The 16,932-nt window shown below is 30.9% G+C and overlaps 2 protein-coding genes and 1 pseudogene across 2 annotated transcripts; 1 reads left to right on the top strand and 2 right to left on the bottom strand.

The window, feature by feature from the left end:
* Nucleotides 1-2,087: 2,087 nt before the first annotated feature.
* LOC120133290 (dehydration-responsive element-binding protein 3-like) lies at nucleotides 2,088-3,017 on the top strand. The gene has a single exon (XM_039149899.1). It carries the CDS (start codon nucleotides 2,185-2,187, stop codon nucleotides 2,872-2,874), a length of 690 nt encoding a protein of 229 aa, XP_039005830.1. The 5' UTR covers nucleotides 2,088-2,184; the 3' UTR covers nucleotides 2,875-3,017.
* Nucleotides 3,018-10,583: 7,566 nt separating this feature from the next.
* On the bottom strand, nucleotides 10,584-12,785 carry LOC120133270 (annotated as a pseudogene).
* A 1,427-nt stretch (nucleotides 12,786-14,212) lies between these two features.
* Nucleotides 14,213-14,762, bottom strand: LOC120133300 (mavicyanin-like). The gene has a single exon (XM_039149903.1). It carries the CDS (start codon nucleotides 14,756-14,758, stop codon nucleotides 14,213-14,215), a length of 546 nt encoding a protein of 181 aa, XP_039005834.1. The 5' UTR covers nucleotides 14,759-14,762.
* Nucleotides 14,763-16,932: the final 2,170 nt, after the last annotated feature.

Genomic DNA, 16,932 nt, shown 5'->3' with positions numbered 1-16,932 from the left:
TTAAACTCATCATTATATTGCTTAAGCTTATTATAGGTAGATATTCTACAAATATACAAAATTATACGCATACCACATTTTTAGCAGAAACAGGGACTGAAACAATATACTGTAACTCATTAAATGGAACCAGAAATTTAATGTTCTGAGCAAATAGATCATCTTTTAAAATAAATAAAAAAAATCATTCAAAAAACGAAGGGGGAAAATCATACACAAGTATAAAAGGTGGCAACAAAGAATGAGATCAACGATACAATATTTAATTCATATTACTACCTAATCCATTATACCTTAAATTGTTAGTTAGGAATTGAAAAATTATTAGAAGTTGAACCAAATATGTTTACTTCACTCCAAGACATTTGAAGGGAACAACAAACTTTATTAAATTATATATATATATTTGAGTTTGTATTTCATACACTGTTGTTAATTTTTTTAAATTTTCATAAATAAATTGAAAAAAGTCCATCACGTGTTTATTATTTTTTAACTACTTTTTTAAAAATCGTTTTATTAAATTTATCCGTAAATTTTAAAAACTTGGGATAGATAAAGATTGTTTTTCTAATTTATAGATTTGTCTAAAAGCTACAACTCTATTTTATGAATCACGTGCAATTTCATTTAGCAAAGAATATTAATTAAAAAATTATACTAATATTATTTCTATTTTCCTTTTTTTCAATATTGCAGCTGTTAAATCAACATCGATCCAAATAATATTAGCTAAGTAATACGAAATTCTTATGTAAAGAAACTAATTTGTATTTCTTTTCGTATTATTATATTGCACTGAGCATATCTGATATAAAATGGCTGTCCTTTTTTCCTATATGTATGGGGTAAGAGGGAGGTAAGATAGTAGGTTACCCCCAACACTAGGTTGAGAGCAGCTTCCGTAAGAGACCTCCGTATTATGAAATGCCCTCCGTGAGACTCGATCTCACGACCTTAAGATTAAGAACCTTGTGCTCTACCAACTGAACTGGATGATCATTTCTGAGCATATCTGATATGTGTAAATAAAATATCGGTTCTGTTCTTTTTCATCATTTGATTGATAACATATTAGGGAAATGTCGAAATAAAAAAACCAGGTCAGGAAATGAAATGCTAACGCACAAGGAAGTTTGTGGGACTGCAAAAAAAATCGGTTAGTTAGTTGACCCTAAATTTAGTAATGATATAAAAAGTTAAAATTTTAAAAGGATAATTTATATTTTAACATTTGAATTTGTTTATTTTTCATAATGATATTTAAACTTGTTTACTTTTTTTCTTCTTATTATCATTTAAATATATTTTCTGTTCATATTAATATATAAATGAAAATGGTTTCACATTAGTACAAAACCAGTGTCAAAGCTCCGACAAAAAAATAATAATATATAGATATACGAGTCAAATAATTGAGAAATGAAATATATATATTGGATTTTGAGGCAAAAACATCTTGTATGTGGTGTGATGAAAATAGATCCGATCAGATCAGTGAAAGGGTCCCATAAACGAAATGTCTGTTTTTGTTGTGATGAATGCGGACGCTTCTGGGTATATATATTGCACAGCAAGTTTAATTTCGATTATTTTTTAAAAAATTAAATAGAATCTATTTTTATCATTGTCCACACAAAAACTTTAAAAATAATATATATATATATATATATCTGCAATGAACAAAACAATGGCGGGCGATGATTGGAGTCATGGTGACGTGGTTTTGAATAAGAGTACAAAGAGAGTGCTACTAAAGACAGAAAGTGATGAACCCAAAAGGTTTTAATGAGACGAACTACACTGTTTGTAATTGGAACGTTGCAGCAGGAACACTTGGATTTGTATATACGTGTACTATCCACCACCTTTCACCCGTTGCTCAGTTTAGTAGGCGGGAGAGCTGACCCATTCTTCCGTTGCTCCAACACCCATTATAATAATATTAAATAATTAGTTAGAGATAATATTAACTTTTTCCCGTTTTTATCGTTCGAATAATGGTAGGTTAAGGGTAGCATTGGAATTTGGAAGGGAGCGTCCTTTTTTCCCCCTATCTCAAAACAAACTTTCTCACCACCATTTTCTCTATATATTCGTTGTAATTATCTCGTTTTTTCTCTGCATTTAATTGTGTGCCTTGGAGATTCTTAGAAGTTTGGGTCACTCTCCTCGAAAAAGCAAATGACAAAACCAAATCGTTCTTCATCATCAGAAGCTGAGAGTTGCAGCAGAAATAATAATAGCTCAAACTCATCCCCTACATCTTCTTCATCTTCTTCAGAAACTCGCAGCAAAGCTAAAAGACCTAGGGACGACGGTAAATCCCCAGTTTACAGGGGAGTGAGAATGAGGAGTTGGGGAAAATGGGTGTCTGAAATCCGCGAACCCCGCAAGAAATCTCGCATTTGGCTCGGCACTTTCCTCACCGCAGAAATGGCAGCTCGTGCTCACGATGTTGCTGCTTTGAGCATCAAAGGTGAGTCCGCCGTTCTCAACTTCCCTGAGCTTGTGGACTCACTTCCTCGCCCGGTTTCATTACTGCCCCGTGACATCCAAGCCGCCGCTGTTAAAGCTGCTTCAATGGTCAACTTCAACACCCTATCATCATCTTCTTCGTCATCGTCTTTGGTATCCGAATCTTCATCTCCGTCAGAGTCCAATGCCTCAGGAGAACCCCAGGAGCTGAGTGAAATCATTCAGTTACCCAACATAGATGGGAATTTCGACTCGCGGAACGAATTTATACTCCTTGACTCGGTCGACGGGTGGGTGTATCCACCAGTAGATTTCTACGGAGGATTCTATGATCAGCTATGGGTTACAGAGAATTCAACAGCAGGCAGCTTTGGAACTAGTTCCCTGTGGGAATAATTTACGACTTCCTCCACTCCTTTTCTTTATTAGGGTTACTGTAATTCTGTACGGGGAATTATTCGATTTGTTTGCCTATATTTTGTTAACGGGTAACTTATCACTTTCCATAGTTTTTGTAATATATGAAACCACACAAGTCATAGTTTATCAATAACAATTCATGGTTGTTAGCCTTTAATTCTTCTTTTTTTTTCACATGTAGTTTTTGTGTTATCTTGTGAATTACTATAATTTGTGTGCTATTAATGCTTTTTAGATAATTTGTGTGTTATTATAATTTGCTACATAGTTTTCCTTTTCTTCTCAAAAACTATTAATTTTTTTTTAGTTTCGATGATTAAAACAATCTCGAGTATTAAATATATATGGTTTTAAAAAAATTCCAATTAATAAGACTAACATAACGTTAATACGAAAGGTCAATGCCAATAATGTCTACTTGTTGTAACTAAGATTTTGATTTTAATAAAAAAAATGATCAGATCTCTGTTTTCTGGCGGTTTTTAAATGTTGAATATAGCCTTTGATTCATGGGAATCACCCCTAACGTCATTTTCATCTTCTCTAGTCACATTGATTCGAATCTCAGAACCTAATCAATGTATTAATGAATAATTGAACATAGAGAGATACTTTTTACTTTTCTTAGAAAGTACCGCATAGTTTGGAGATATTGAAAATTTGCATATCCGTGCTTCCAAATTTAAATCTTAAAAGTGACACCTTCTATAGAAATTGTATGAATTAATTAAATTAAGTTTTAGATTTATATAGAGTTACCAATGTCGAATTTTATGTAACTTAAATTGTCTTCATATATAAAACTTATTTATTTAATTATTCTAATCTACATTTTATGTTGAATAATTCTACTTATAATCGTTCGTATTATATTTTGAACTTATTCCTTCTAACATAATACTAATAAAATATATAAAATGCCGTTTGCTTTACAGTGGAACAAAATAAAAGGGTACCGTTGAAGAAAGTTGAAATTCGGGAAAAAATGAAGAAATTACATTTATATGCAAAAAGGGGAAAAAACAAAGTACCGTTGGAAAGGGTTTATCTTAAAGAGAAAGAAAAGACGGTGACAATTTGATGGTAAATAAAGACATAATGTCATTTTATAATTGATGTTGTCGTTTTTTTATTTATTAAATTATAATTGATGTTGAAACGTGGATAAAACATGTGTTTGGGGAAACGGCTTGATAGGCCGAACACAAGTGTTTTGTCTTTCTATTTAACTGCTTGGTTGTCTGAAAATGTCATTTCCGATAATTTTATATTATCAATAGTGAAATTTTTAGGGTATATTATCGGAAATGTCATTATCTCCATTTCCTTAGTTATTGTTAGATTATCGACGTTTTGGACTAAAATGCCCTTAATTTTTTTTCTTTCAAAAATATCATTATTCTGTCATTGAACTACGAAGGTTAAATTACAAATTTATCCTTAAATTATTTTAAATTTACAAAAAAAATTCCATAATTAAAATTTTATATGAAGTTCAGGGGTTAAAATAAAATTTTACCACCTTTCATTAAACTTTTTATATTTTTAATTTTGTAAAAAAAATTATATAAATTTTATGAATTTAATTTTTTTAAAGAAAATATATAAATATTTTCCAACTTGTTAAAAAACAAATATATAATAAGGACAATTTGGTCAAATATACATTCCAATAATCTTTTATTCCTTTAACCAAACACGGTAATCTTACATTCCTGCTAAACCAACCAAACACAAAATACAATATTATCAGTAATCCTATTCCCTGGTAATCTTTTATTTCCATTGGTAATCTTACATTCCGTGAATCAAACGCACCCTTAGGGATTCTATGTTCAAGCAGTTGTATATGTGGATATGTGTACGTTATTAATGGCAAAAAAATATATTAAACATATACTAGCTTGTGATCACCTTAAATTATTCAATATATATATTTATATATATATATATATACATGTGTGTGATGTAATTTAAAAATGATTAAATTAAATTAATTGGAGTAATTGAAGATGACGGAATGATTTATGCACTAACTTACATGTGTACCAGAATCAACTATTTCTTAGTATAATTCAAAATTTTAAATTTTGAAATGTATTACGTTAATCTGAATTAAGGTTTCAACTTTCAATTTTCAAACTTCAATTAATCAACTTTAGTATCATCCGTAATAAAGATTGACAATCAATATAAATTTGTTGTTGATTTAACTAATTTAACTAAATTTATATTTTTTTCACATGTAAAACTATTTTAGGTAATAATTATAGTCAACAAAAATGATTATAGATGGATGGTAATATATATATGAAAATTTATTAGGTACATAGATTATATAATTTTTTATTTGCACGAATATATCTATTTTAATGATATGTATTATATTTATGATTTGATTTTTACGTTTAGAATTTTAAGTTTTAGGTAATATAGTTTATAATTTTTGAATTTTAGATTAAAATAGCTTAATTTTATCAAATCGCATCAAATTAATTTTAATAAATTTCGTGAAATAATGCTTTGAACTCTTAAGATAATTTTAAATATCAATAGCCAGTGGTGACTCAACTCTTTTTATCTTGTGATTTGGTAAACTAATTCTCCAGTAATTAGATTTAACCAAAACCACCTTCTTTGAAATTACATATCAATACTTCTTTAATTAAACAAATTATAAAGCATTGTACCCAAAAAAAAAAAACTCAATTATAAAGCAAATTATTTTGACTTTTGGCTGTCAATGTTTAATATTAGAAGAAATTGAGATCACAACTCCGCCGTGTCGAAGTTCCTTTTATATAATTTCAAAGCATTTACAGAGTTCATATTAAAAATTAGATTAGTTAAGTATATTTATTTATATTTTCCATGTTTTAAAATAAATCAAGCCAAGTTGTTAGCATTAATAATGGAGTTAAGGAGGGATCTTCATTTCGTCCAATCCGATTCTTCATATCTTTGCTGTTTTCACTGGGCAATTTTAATTATTTATTAACCCCAACTATTGAAAAAAAATATGCTTGAAGACGCTAAAACGTCATTTCTAGCCTCACAACCTGCATTAAACAAATAAATATTTCAAGTTGATTAGAGAAAAATATATTTTTTTTCTTGATTTTAGCATATTTTCACGTTCTTTCAGTAATTTGGTTGGAAAATTCCAATTAAAGACTATTGGATAAAATACTGTAGTCTTTTGGACTATTTTGTTCTCTTAAATAAATCCAATCCTATCAAAACAAAATTTTATTATCTCATAAGTAAACTGTTGCTCTTACTTTTTTCACAGATTTTTATACAAAATAAAGATTAAATAATCATTTGGACATTAATCTTTGATTTAAATTTAAAATTACATATTTATTGTATAAAATATAAACGTAAATCATTTAAACGATATTCTAAAAGGTTAATTGTAATAAATTGAATATTATGAAGATTAATTATAATAGCAATTCTTTTAACTAATAATTTACTTCATCAAAATACTATTTTATTTTAATTTTCTTACGTTTACTTGAAAAACGTATTTGTTGACTCGTCACCGTGCACGTCATGTATAATAACGAGCTTCGGTTCTAATTGGCATTATTAATTTTCTATATGGTTAACAAGTGTGAATAATGTAATTAATGCTACGGTAGAAATTCTTTTTTTTAGCTAGGTAAAGAAAATAGTTTTGTCAAACAGTTTGGAAGTATTCTATTCAAGTTATCTATGGCATTGAATATAAAAATAAACAAATGAAATTCCTTACAAATAGTTAGTGTTTTAAATATTAAATGAGTAAATTAGTTTTTGGGATAATTTATAAAAAAATTATTCCAAATTTATAATGGTTAGGTGCTTATTTCATAACCTTGACAAGCTAGGCTTCAAAAACAGAGATCCTCGTATTAGGGGTATAAATGAACAGAGCCTTTAGTAAGTTGTTTGTGAATCGTTCGTATAACATTTGTTTATGTTCGTTTGCTAATCTAGATAAACAAGTATGAATAAAATTTTTATGTTCATTTAATAAACGAACGGACATGAACAAATGTGTGTTCGCTTTGTTTATGTTCACAACCAAGTTCACTTATGAGCTCGTTTATTGAGTCATTTGTTTATGTTTATGAACAAACTCGTTTACTTTTGATTTTTTACATTTTAAATATTGATGAATGTATGGACTAAATTGAACACATGATAAAATTCAGAGTTTAAACTATTAATCTTAAGGAGTTTAAGCACTAGTAGTATAATTTTACTATTTTTTAGCTTGCAAATGAACATGTTTACGAACATATAAACGAACGAACACGAACACCTTCATAAATAAAAGAACAAACAAGAACATGATAGTAAAATTAAACCAAACATAAATACCTTTAAAATAAACAGATAAACACGAATATATTCTTATTCATTTAAACTATCTCATTTACGCCCATGCCCTAAACGAAAGAGAATGAAATTACGCGCACAGAATTTTAAAACTGATTTAACTAAATTCATTATTTTTTTATTTGAATTTAACTTTATATATCATTAAAAAAATTAATTATTTTTCTGTTGGTTAAAATTATTTGTCTATATAAGCTATAAATAAATATATAAAAAACGTCACATCACTCATTGTATGGTATATGGAAACTGAATAAAACCTAAATTTGTATGTATAGAATTATATCAAATTCAAATTTTATTATATTATATATCAAACAAAAATAATGAATAATTTTGAGATTTGACCAAATATTCTTTTATTGTTCAACATTTGTTAGATTTTTAAAGAAAAAAACAAAACAAATGTAATATAAGGGAACAATATGATGTGAGGCATGTGTATGCATTAAAAGGTCACAGTAATGAGCTATATTACTTTGCATATACGACATGAATACATGGGCTAGCTTTTATTGCTGTGTTGAATTAGGGCAGGTAACCCTCCATGTGCTGAAACGACCACTGGTTATGTTATATATATATATATATATATATACACACACACAAATATGAAAAAAATCTCATTTAATGATTATTTATTTAAATATTTTTTTTATATAAATAGAGCAGTTAATTTTATCAAAAAGAGAAAATATATAAAATTATAATAAAATTTTAGAATGAATAGATAGTTATAATAGTTATCTATAACATTTAACACAATAAACTACACTCTCGATATCATATAAGAATTATATAAGGAAAATATTTAAATGCATCTAAAACACTCAAATAAAATATATATACAAATAAATCTGATTGCATAGGCAAACGAATCAAAACATGAGATTAAACTACTGAAGTCAACAGACTATTGCAAATCAAATCGAACATTGTGAGAAACAACCTGCAAATACAAACCGTGTATCCAATTTCAATTTGAGGATTCAAAAACATGATAACAAATAAGTAACATCTTAATCAATCGAGATGATGCTAAATTCAACCATGGAATTTTTTTAACGAAAAACAACCAAACCATAAAAAAGAACGTATCATAAAGGTAGAGAAAAACATGTCATTAAAGTAAAATTATTAAAAATTAACAAAACAAAGAAAAATAAATATACAATATAAGAAAATAAATGAGAAGTAAGAAATATAGACGATCGACGATTAACATCCAAATTAATGTTATTGTATGTAAAATAAAATGAAAAAAAGAAAGAAGAAAAAAAGAGAAGTGTCATCCTTTAACATATAGAGAGAAGAAGAAAAAGTGACTAACGATGATTATAATTATTATTTATTTGAATATGTATATTCTTAAAAGAATAAGAAAAATTATGGATTGGCTCCACTGAACTGATAGGGCAATTGGGCAAAGAAAGATTCGCATCACGCTCAACCGATGGACATCTCTAGAATTAAAAAGGTTTTTGAGCGCTGGTTGCCACTCACTTTGACCATGCTGCCTATTTCATTATGGACCAACCTAGATATTGCAAAGCACAAGATTTGAGTTTAGATTTTACATAAAAAAATTTGAACATAAATCATTACTATATAAATTATTAACTTATCCATGTTTTATATAAACATTTGAACTTTTAAAAATTAAAATAAATAAAATTGGAATTATAGAATCAGTGGTGGATCAAAGACGAACAGGAAACTTAATATTCCTATGCATGAATAAAATGGGAAATTGCAAACACTTTCTATTATTTGGCATTCAAGACCTACTTAATAAGGCAGTTAGGTGAGTGATGGATGGGAACACTTGAATTACCTACATTTACAAAAATAGTTTATTACCAGAATTTATTAGGGTTGTTTTTTTTAAACATGACATAGCCACCCTGATTAAATATTGGTATGTGTGTGCTGGGCAATCATTCTGAATTAAAAGTTGAAAGCATTACCAGAAACCCACAGTATGGGATGTTGTCAAAGTGTTCTTCATCATTATAGTTATTTGTTGTTTTAAAATTAACACTATCTAAGAAGATATTGAAGATTATATTAAAGGAAGTTAAATTCCAGGAATATGACTGATTCTGCTGTTTCTTGGAGTGGCTTATGATGTATGCAGACGTGTACAAATGTACAAGAAGAAAATGATATTATTTATGAACTTATCTTCTACAGATATTAAAATATTAAAACAATTGATATAGAATTATATAACTAAAAATTAATTAATTTACTAAATGCAGACGCTTTTTTTATTAATTCGGGATGATTACAATATAATATATGCTTAAAAAAAATATCAATTATTTAAGTTATTTAGAGTTTTTAATTAAAATTTATTCTTGGGCCTTTTCGGAAGTTAGAGTAGACATGTTTGCTTGGTCTGAATAGTGGCTAGACTTGTTATCAATATAAAATTATTTTGAATTAATAACTGGTATCCGATCTATTAATCGATTAATTCAGATTGAATACTACAGAGGCGAAGGCAATCCTCCCAATTAAATTTGTTCCATACGCAAACACTAGAGTTCAAACGCCATAGTTGGTCTGAACAGGGGCTAGACTGGTTATCAATGTTGTCTTTTTGTCTTTTTTATATACATATTACATACAAAATGAAATATGAAAATAATGCAGAAAATGTCAACTTTACCTATCAAAGAGAGCATTCGCATTTAAACTTTAGATTTCGGTTTAAGAATGAAAGAAAAATCGAAAAACACCAAAAAAATTTAGAAGTAGTATTATTTTATAATTAGATATTATTGTACTCAAAAGGAAAGTATCAAAATAAAGCATTTTATAGTTTTATTGTTTTTATTATTATAAGGTGTGGTATTACATGTACTATTATTAAAATAAATAAATAAATAATGATGGTTAATGTTTAACTGTATTTCTTATTTTTATTCTTGCTTGTCAAATTTTATGTTTATTAATATTTATTTGTTAACATTGCAATTGCTCATGTCCATATATTTATAATAAAATAGTTTTAATTTTCTAAAAAAAATTATGATTAAGGAGATAAATTTTAAGCCAAAATGGAAGAATCTCTGAACGTATAATCAAAAATAAAAATATAAAAAAAATTCTTTCATCATACATGAATTTGCAGTAACTTGCTTAAATGAAGGTAAGGATTGATGCGCATAATGATCGTGAGCAATGTGCATGATAATTTAGAACCCACAAACCTGTCACAAAAAAAGAAAAACCAAAGGAATCGGTTAACCAACCATTTGATAGAGAACTTAAATGGCGAGGCTGAATTTCTAATCACTGCAAAAATCTGAATTATCCACAGGGTTCCCAGCATGCAGGCAAAGGTTCAGGTTTCTTGATCTCAACAAACACTGCATCTTAAGTGAGGAATGTCCTTGCAACAGAAGCTGGCCTGCTCCAAGCAACATCTTACCACCCTATGTTTCACAAAACCATAATCAGTCCCTGTTTTTTCCTTCTGAAAAAGGAGAAATATGGTTTCAAGAAATAGAGAGAAACTCACTTTTGTAGGATCAATAATACCAGCTGCCATCAGATCCTCGTATTTTCCAGTTGCAGCATTATACTCAAGCAATATAATATGATCACTACAATTCCTTCTTCAACAGCTGTGGGCTGCCTGAGTATAATTAATATTTCAAAATTATATTTAAGCATGAGAATAGCTGTAGGAAATAAGTGTTCCAAGTACAACATCTTGAGCAACTTCCATAAGAAATTTCAAGCAAAGAACCTTTGTTGCATTAAGAGCATCTTCCACCCTCAATTTCTTTTCTTTAAATTCGGTTTCTGTTTGCGCTCCAACCTAGAAACACAAATAATTAATTAAACATCATAAAAGGAAAAAGAGATAGTATACTATATACATATATATTCAAATATGTCATCAACAATGCATCATGCAAGGCCAAGGGTTACCTGAATGACAGCAACACCACCAGATAGTTTTGCAATTCTCTCACTGAGCTTTTCTTTTTCATATTCCTGATCTGTCGCCAGCATATGTAATATACTCAATACTAGAGCAAAAATAAGACAGGTGAAGATACTAACAAGATGGGGGGAAAGGATTCAAATTCAAAGCACCTCAACAAGGTTCTTGATCTGGGAAACTCTCTTATTCACTGCTTCCTGCGTGCTTCCATCACCAACAATTGTAGTGATTTCCTTAGTGAGCACCACTTTTGCAGCATGCCCTAGGACTTCCTTCTCAGCTTTGCACAATGATAACCCGACTGCATCTCTTATTACAGTGCCTAAATATATACTACAATGAGTTTTAACAACAGAACAGTGAAGATATCCGACTTATGGTTTTCATAATATGATGCACAAACCTATGGTGAGTATTGCAATATCATCAAGATATTGGCTTTTGCGCTCTCAAAAACCAGGGGCTTTCAGTGCAGCAATATTTAGAGACCCTCTGAGTTTGTTTACAAATTACAACAAGAGTAGCGAGAGCTTCCTGTTCAATGTCTTCTGCAATTATTATAATTGGGTAATCCCCTTTAATATCATCTTCCAAAACGTGGATGAGATCTCTTGCCTTTGTTATCTTTTTGTCAACCACGAGTAACTGCAGAAAACAACTTCAAGAAGTCAGAGACCTCGCAAAATAGAATCCCTCAGGATCCATCTGCAGAGAAGTACATCTTGCTTTGGAGTTGATCCATAGCACTTACCAAGTACCTTGTAATTTTCATATTCAACAGCCATTTTCTCACTGTCAGTAACAAAGTAAGGAGAGACTTAACCACGGTCAAATTGCATCCCCTCAACAACATACAAGCTGTTTTCTGAACTGCTACCTTCCTCAAGTGTCACTATGCCTTTTCTTCCTACTTTTCCCACAGCTTCAGCAATCATATTGCCTACCTTATATTTGTTTCCAGCACTAACAGCAGCGACATCTGCTAGTTCGCTGTCTTCAACCTGCAGACCAAAACCAACGGTAAAATTGTCTCCCAGATACACATTAAGAAAATTTCTAAAGTTATAACTCCATTTAGCATGTAAAGGTTCAAAGCTTGTAAATCATGGTAGAAAGAAAATCTCGTTTTACCTCTTTTGACATCAACTTAAGTCCAGACACCAGGGCCTTAGAAGTTTTTTCAATTCCTCTTGATATTTGAATAGGATTTGCATCGGCAGCAACCACCTGTAGAGAATAACCAAACACCAAAAAGCAAAGGAGCAATAGACAGGATATGTAATTCCCAATGAGATGATTGTTAGAAAGATCTCACAAACCTTAACACCTTCGGTTATCAAACCTTGTGCAAGAACAACGGATGTGGTTGTTCCATCACCAAGCCAAATCATTGGTCTTTCAAGCAGCCTGCCTCACCAGTCTAGCACCAATGTTCTCCACATGATCTCCAACTCAGTCTATGAAAACAAAATGAAAAATCACAAAAAATAAAAAAATGGGGAAAAAATCCAGTCAAACCCAGCAGAAGAGAACCCATGGTATATCAGTAATCAGTAGCAGAAGTCGGAACATTGAAATATGTAACAAAAATAAGAAAGACTGACAATTGATTACTATTTTTTGTTTGTTGCTTCGATGTATTAAACATGCCTCCTTAGCAACGGTTACACCATCACTGACAATTTTTTGTGAGCCATACTAGCTCTCTAAAACTACATTTCTTCCTTTCAGACCGAGAGTAAAACCAACTAGGTCTGCAAGTGTGTTAACACCTATCTGAAATGGAAAAGAAGTAAGCATGCATCAAAAAAGGATATCACACTAAACAAATCATTCGCTGAAACTTACTTGTAGCTTCTTGATAGCAGAACCATCTGTGTTAAAATGCAACTCCTTGGCTATAGCCTGAATTTTGGAAGATTTTCCTCTCCGTAAAATCACCTTCTGTATCTTGCCCAAAAAGACACTTGATGATATAGAATCAAACGATGACAGTCGTCATGAAGAATTCAAAAACATTTTATCCATTTTCTTACTGCCAAGAAATTCTAGAGAGGCAATTGATGACATGGCAATGAAAGATGATGCCATTTTCTTTCAAGAACCTAAACATTATATAAAACACAAGACACATAAATCCAATTAATGGCCACTAAAGTTGATAATTTAGTAACCATATCTAAACCTATTTACTAAACGAGTAACAAATATCATGTGCAACAAAAAAATTACTCGCATTTACCACTGAAACAACCTTATATTCATATACATATGTGTGTGTGTGTGTGTATATACATATCAGCTATCCAGAAAATTGAGAGGAAAAAATATTAATAATAGGGGGGGAAAACTTCATCACTGATAAAAATAAGAACCAGTTAACTTCATATATACTACAAAAACCCAGTTTTCTCAATCTCAGCATTGACGAAACATAAAGAGAAGCAAATAAGGAACACTTACTAATGCAGGACAAATGGGAAACTTTACCTGGAAAACGGAAGTTGATAGTCTGATATGATGGTGTTCTAAAAGGGTTTTTTGAGGACGAGGAAGAAATTCCAGAGATGGCAAAAAAATGTCATCTTGGGAAACTCCGCAAGTATTTATAGGCAAGGGGGGGTTTAGATATATGAGCGATAGTGTACGATTACAGGGTAGTCCTGATTTCTTGTAATGAATCGGAACCATTGACCAAGATGACTTAAATTAAGATGGATTTTTTAGGCAACTAAACTTTAAATAAATTTCCATAATATTCCTACAAAAATAGGATTACTTTATTTTTAATGTTTCCGGCATTTGGCTATGAAATTGAACCCTCGAGAAATCAATATGAACAACATGACTTTGCTAAATAATAATCCAAATACGGAGATAACAAGCATTACAGTCTTTCACTGAATAAAGAAAAAATAAATGAAAACTACAAGAACAAATAAAGAAATATGTATCTGGTGCGCATCATTCCAGAGCTACAACAGTGACAATAAGAGCTAGAAAGACTGAAGCAAGTGTAGCTGCAGTAACTACTATTCCTGAACTAGGATGTGGCCCTGGTGCAAGCCCAACCTCATGCGGATTCGCAACGGCAGGTGTAGGTTCGGGTCTTTGGTGTAAACCCATCACCTGGATCATCAATCTCTCGCCATTCTTGCAGTGGTCAAGGATTCCACTGATGAAGTAGAAGAATCCGGCCCTATCGAGATTGATGACAGTGTTTCCATCGTTAAACGAATAGATGGGATTGTTCGAGTTACAGTGATAATAATCCCATTTATCCACCAAAAGGACCGAGTCATTCCGATACTCGAAAGAGACGGAGTCTCCAACATGAAACCTTTTACTGGTCGCCCACTGGCCATACACATCAGTGTTGTTATCACTAGGCTGCTGCCAACCAATATGATCACCAACTGTGAATTGTTTGGAAGCTTCAACTGAGCCATTCATGGAAACTGTAAGAATGAAAAAACAAGCGCAGAAGATCAAACCACTGGAATATTCCATGTTTAATCAGTATTTGAGTAATTTCTTTAATTTATTGTATACAGATTTAGATTTCAGAGTAGCGAGAGAATATATAGTGGTGAAATTAGGAGGATGCTTTGAAGGAAGAACTAAAAATAAAATGGTTTATCAACTTTCAAACAGCGTCTGAACGTGAGAGATAGGTGAGCGTGGGAGGGGCAGTTATGCAGCAACGTGCATTGTTTGCGGTTTTTCTTCTTCTTCGAAGATCCACGCTTCCGCTTTGGTTTTTCTAATTTTAATTTCATATTTTTCATGTAATTAAAAAGATAACAATTTTAAATTAAGAGATAAATATAAGAAATTTTAACAGAACCCATTATGTAATCCAAGATGATACAAACCGTTTTATAAATTACTCTACTTTTACCGGAACTTATTTTACAAAATTTATAAATATAAGTTATTATAATTTAATTTCTTAAATTTATATTTTATTAAATTTAGTTATTTGATTGTAATATTTTATAAAAAATTTTCCTCTCTAAATTCCTTAGTCCTATATATTCTTATTAATATTTCCCTAAAAAAATATACTCTTGTCAACGTGGTGAGACAGTTAATCGCGTCGCAGCTTGATTTATCTACAGTGGGATTTCATTTGCTTGCTGCACGTCAGTTATTACAAGATCATCTGATGACTGATGCAATCCCTCCTCTAACCCATTACCCAAATAACCCAAGAAGGGTACCTAAAACCATACATACTAAAACGAAGAGCAAAGATTTCAAACTAGAACTAAGCAAGAGCAACAGCAGCGCCACTGATCAGACGACCGCTTCGCCCTATCAAAGCTGACCTTAACAAATTAGGGTTGCCCATCTACAAGTTTTGTTTCTAGTTAGCTTGAATTGAACCCGACCCACTAAAATTCATTTTCCCATATAATCCTTGTCTTAAAATATTATTGCATTGTGATTGCTGCTCCTGTTGGAGTGGTTCATGCGTGAAATAGATGTGGATCTTTGAAGGCTCTGTTGAATTTGGAAATTCGACAAAGTTGCAACGTTCTGTTGCACTTGTTGATGTTGTTATTGTTAGGTAAGAGGCGTGGGAGGTGAAGATAAAATTTACGAGATTTACTGTTGTTATTGTTGGGTATGAGGCGTGGGAGGTGAAGGCAAAATTTGTGAGATTTACTACTGTTATTGTTGGGTAAGAGGCGTGGGAGGTGGAGACAAAATTTGTGAGATTTACTGCTGATTATGCAGTGAAGGGTCAATGGAAGGAGAAGGGTGGTTGTTATTTTGGGGAAGAATCAAGGAATTTCGTTAAGGTGTTGACGTCGACGTCGCGGTAGTATTTGCATCATCGTCAATGAAGGTGGCTGAACCACAGATGCCGACGAAAGGTCCATCATCATAAGATTCAGACGAAACTCATGGGTTTCATTTCTTGCTTACCAATTCACGTAGAGAACCAATGGTGGAGTGAGCGTGAAGGCGACAGATGGATGAGAGATTAGAAGGGGAAAGAGAAGACGGTGGAGAGAGATTATGAGGATGAAGACAGGATGGTGTATAGATTTTGAGCGGGGATGATTTGGAAGATGAATGAGGTGAATAATAATAATAATAAAATATTAATAAAACATTAATAGATTAAAAATATTAATAAAATATATCATGTCATCACATAATTAAAAAAGTTCGATAGAATGATAAAAATATTAATATGTAAAGTTGAATAATTAAATAAAAAAAATAAAAGTATCATACGAAATAAGAGAAATAATAAAGTTAAGTTTCTAAATTTTTTTAATTTATCAATTAATTATTTGTAAAAGGAGACATCTATAGTCATATTGTGACGGAAGTAAAAGGGATGATTTTTTACAATAATACGAAAAAAATTGTTTGAATAAGATACTTTCGGAATTATTTTTTTAAATAGGATGATTGTTACAATATATCCCCAAAGACATATTACTGTTCATGTAACTCTAATATACCCCATATTTTTTTTTCATATTCTAATTTTTATTTAAGTTTTAATTATTATATAAAAAATAGAGAAGGCTAAAATTAGGATGAGGGTGAGGGATAGGGTGGGGGAGAGATGTATTGTGATCCGGGGGAAGGGAGTGTCGCATGGTGTTCCATGCGACCGGGGAGACGCGAGAAATTCAGTACGACTTCGATGTATATTTTAA

This window comes from Hibiscus syriacus, unplaced genomic scaffold (assembly GCF_006381635.1).
Source record: "Hibiscus syriacus cultivar Baekdansim isolate YM2019G1 unplaced genomic scaffold, ASM638163v2 tig00110578_pilon, whole genome shotgun sequence".
Taxonomy (NCBI): Eukaryota; Viridiplantae; Streptophyta; class Magnoliopsida; order Malvales; family Malvaceae; genus Hibiscus; species Hibiscus syriacus.
The sequence above is the reverse complement of the archived record's forward strand: the minus strand, read 5'-3'. Positions and strand labels throughout refer to the sequence as shown.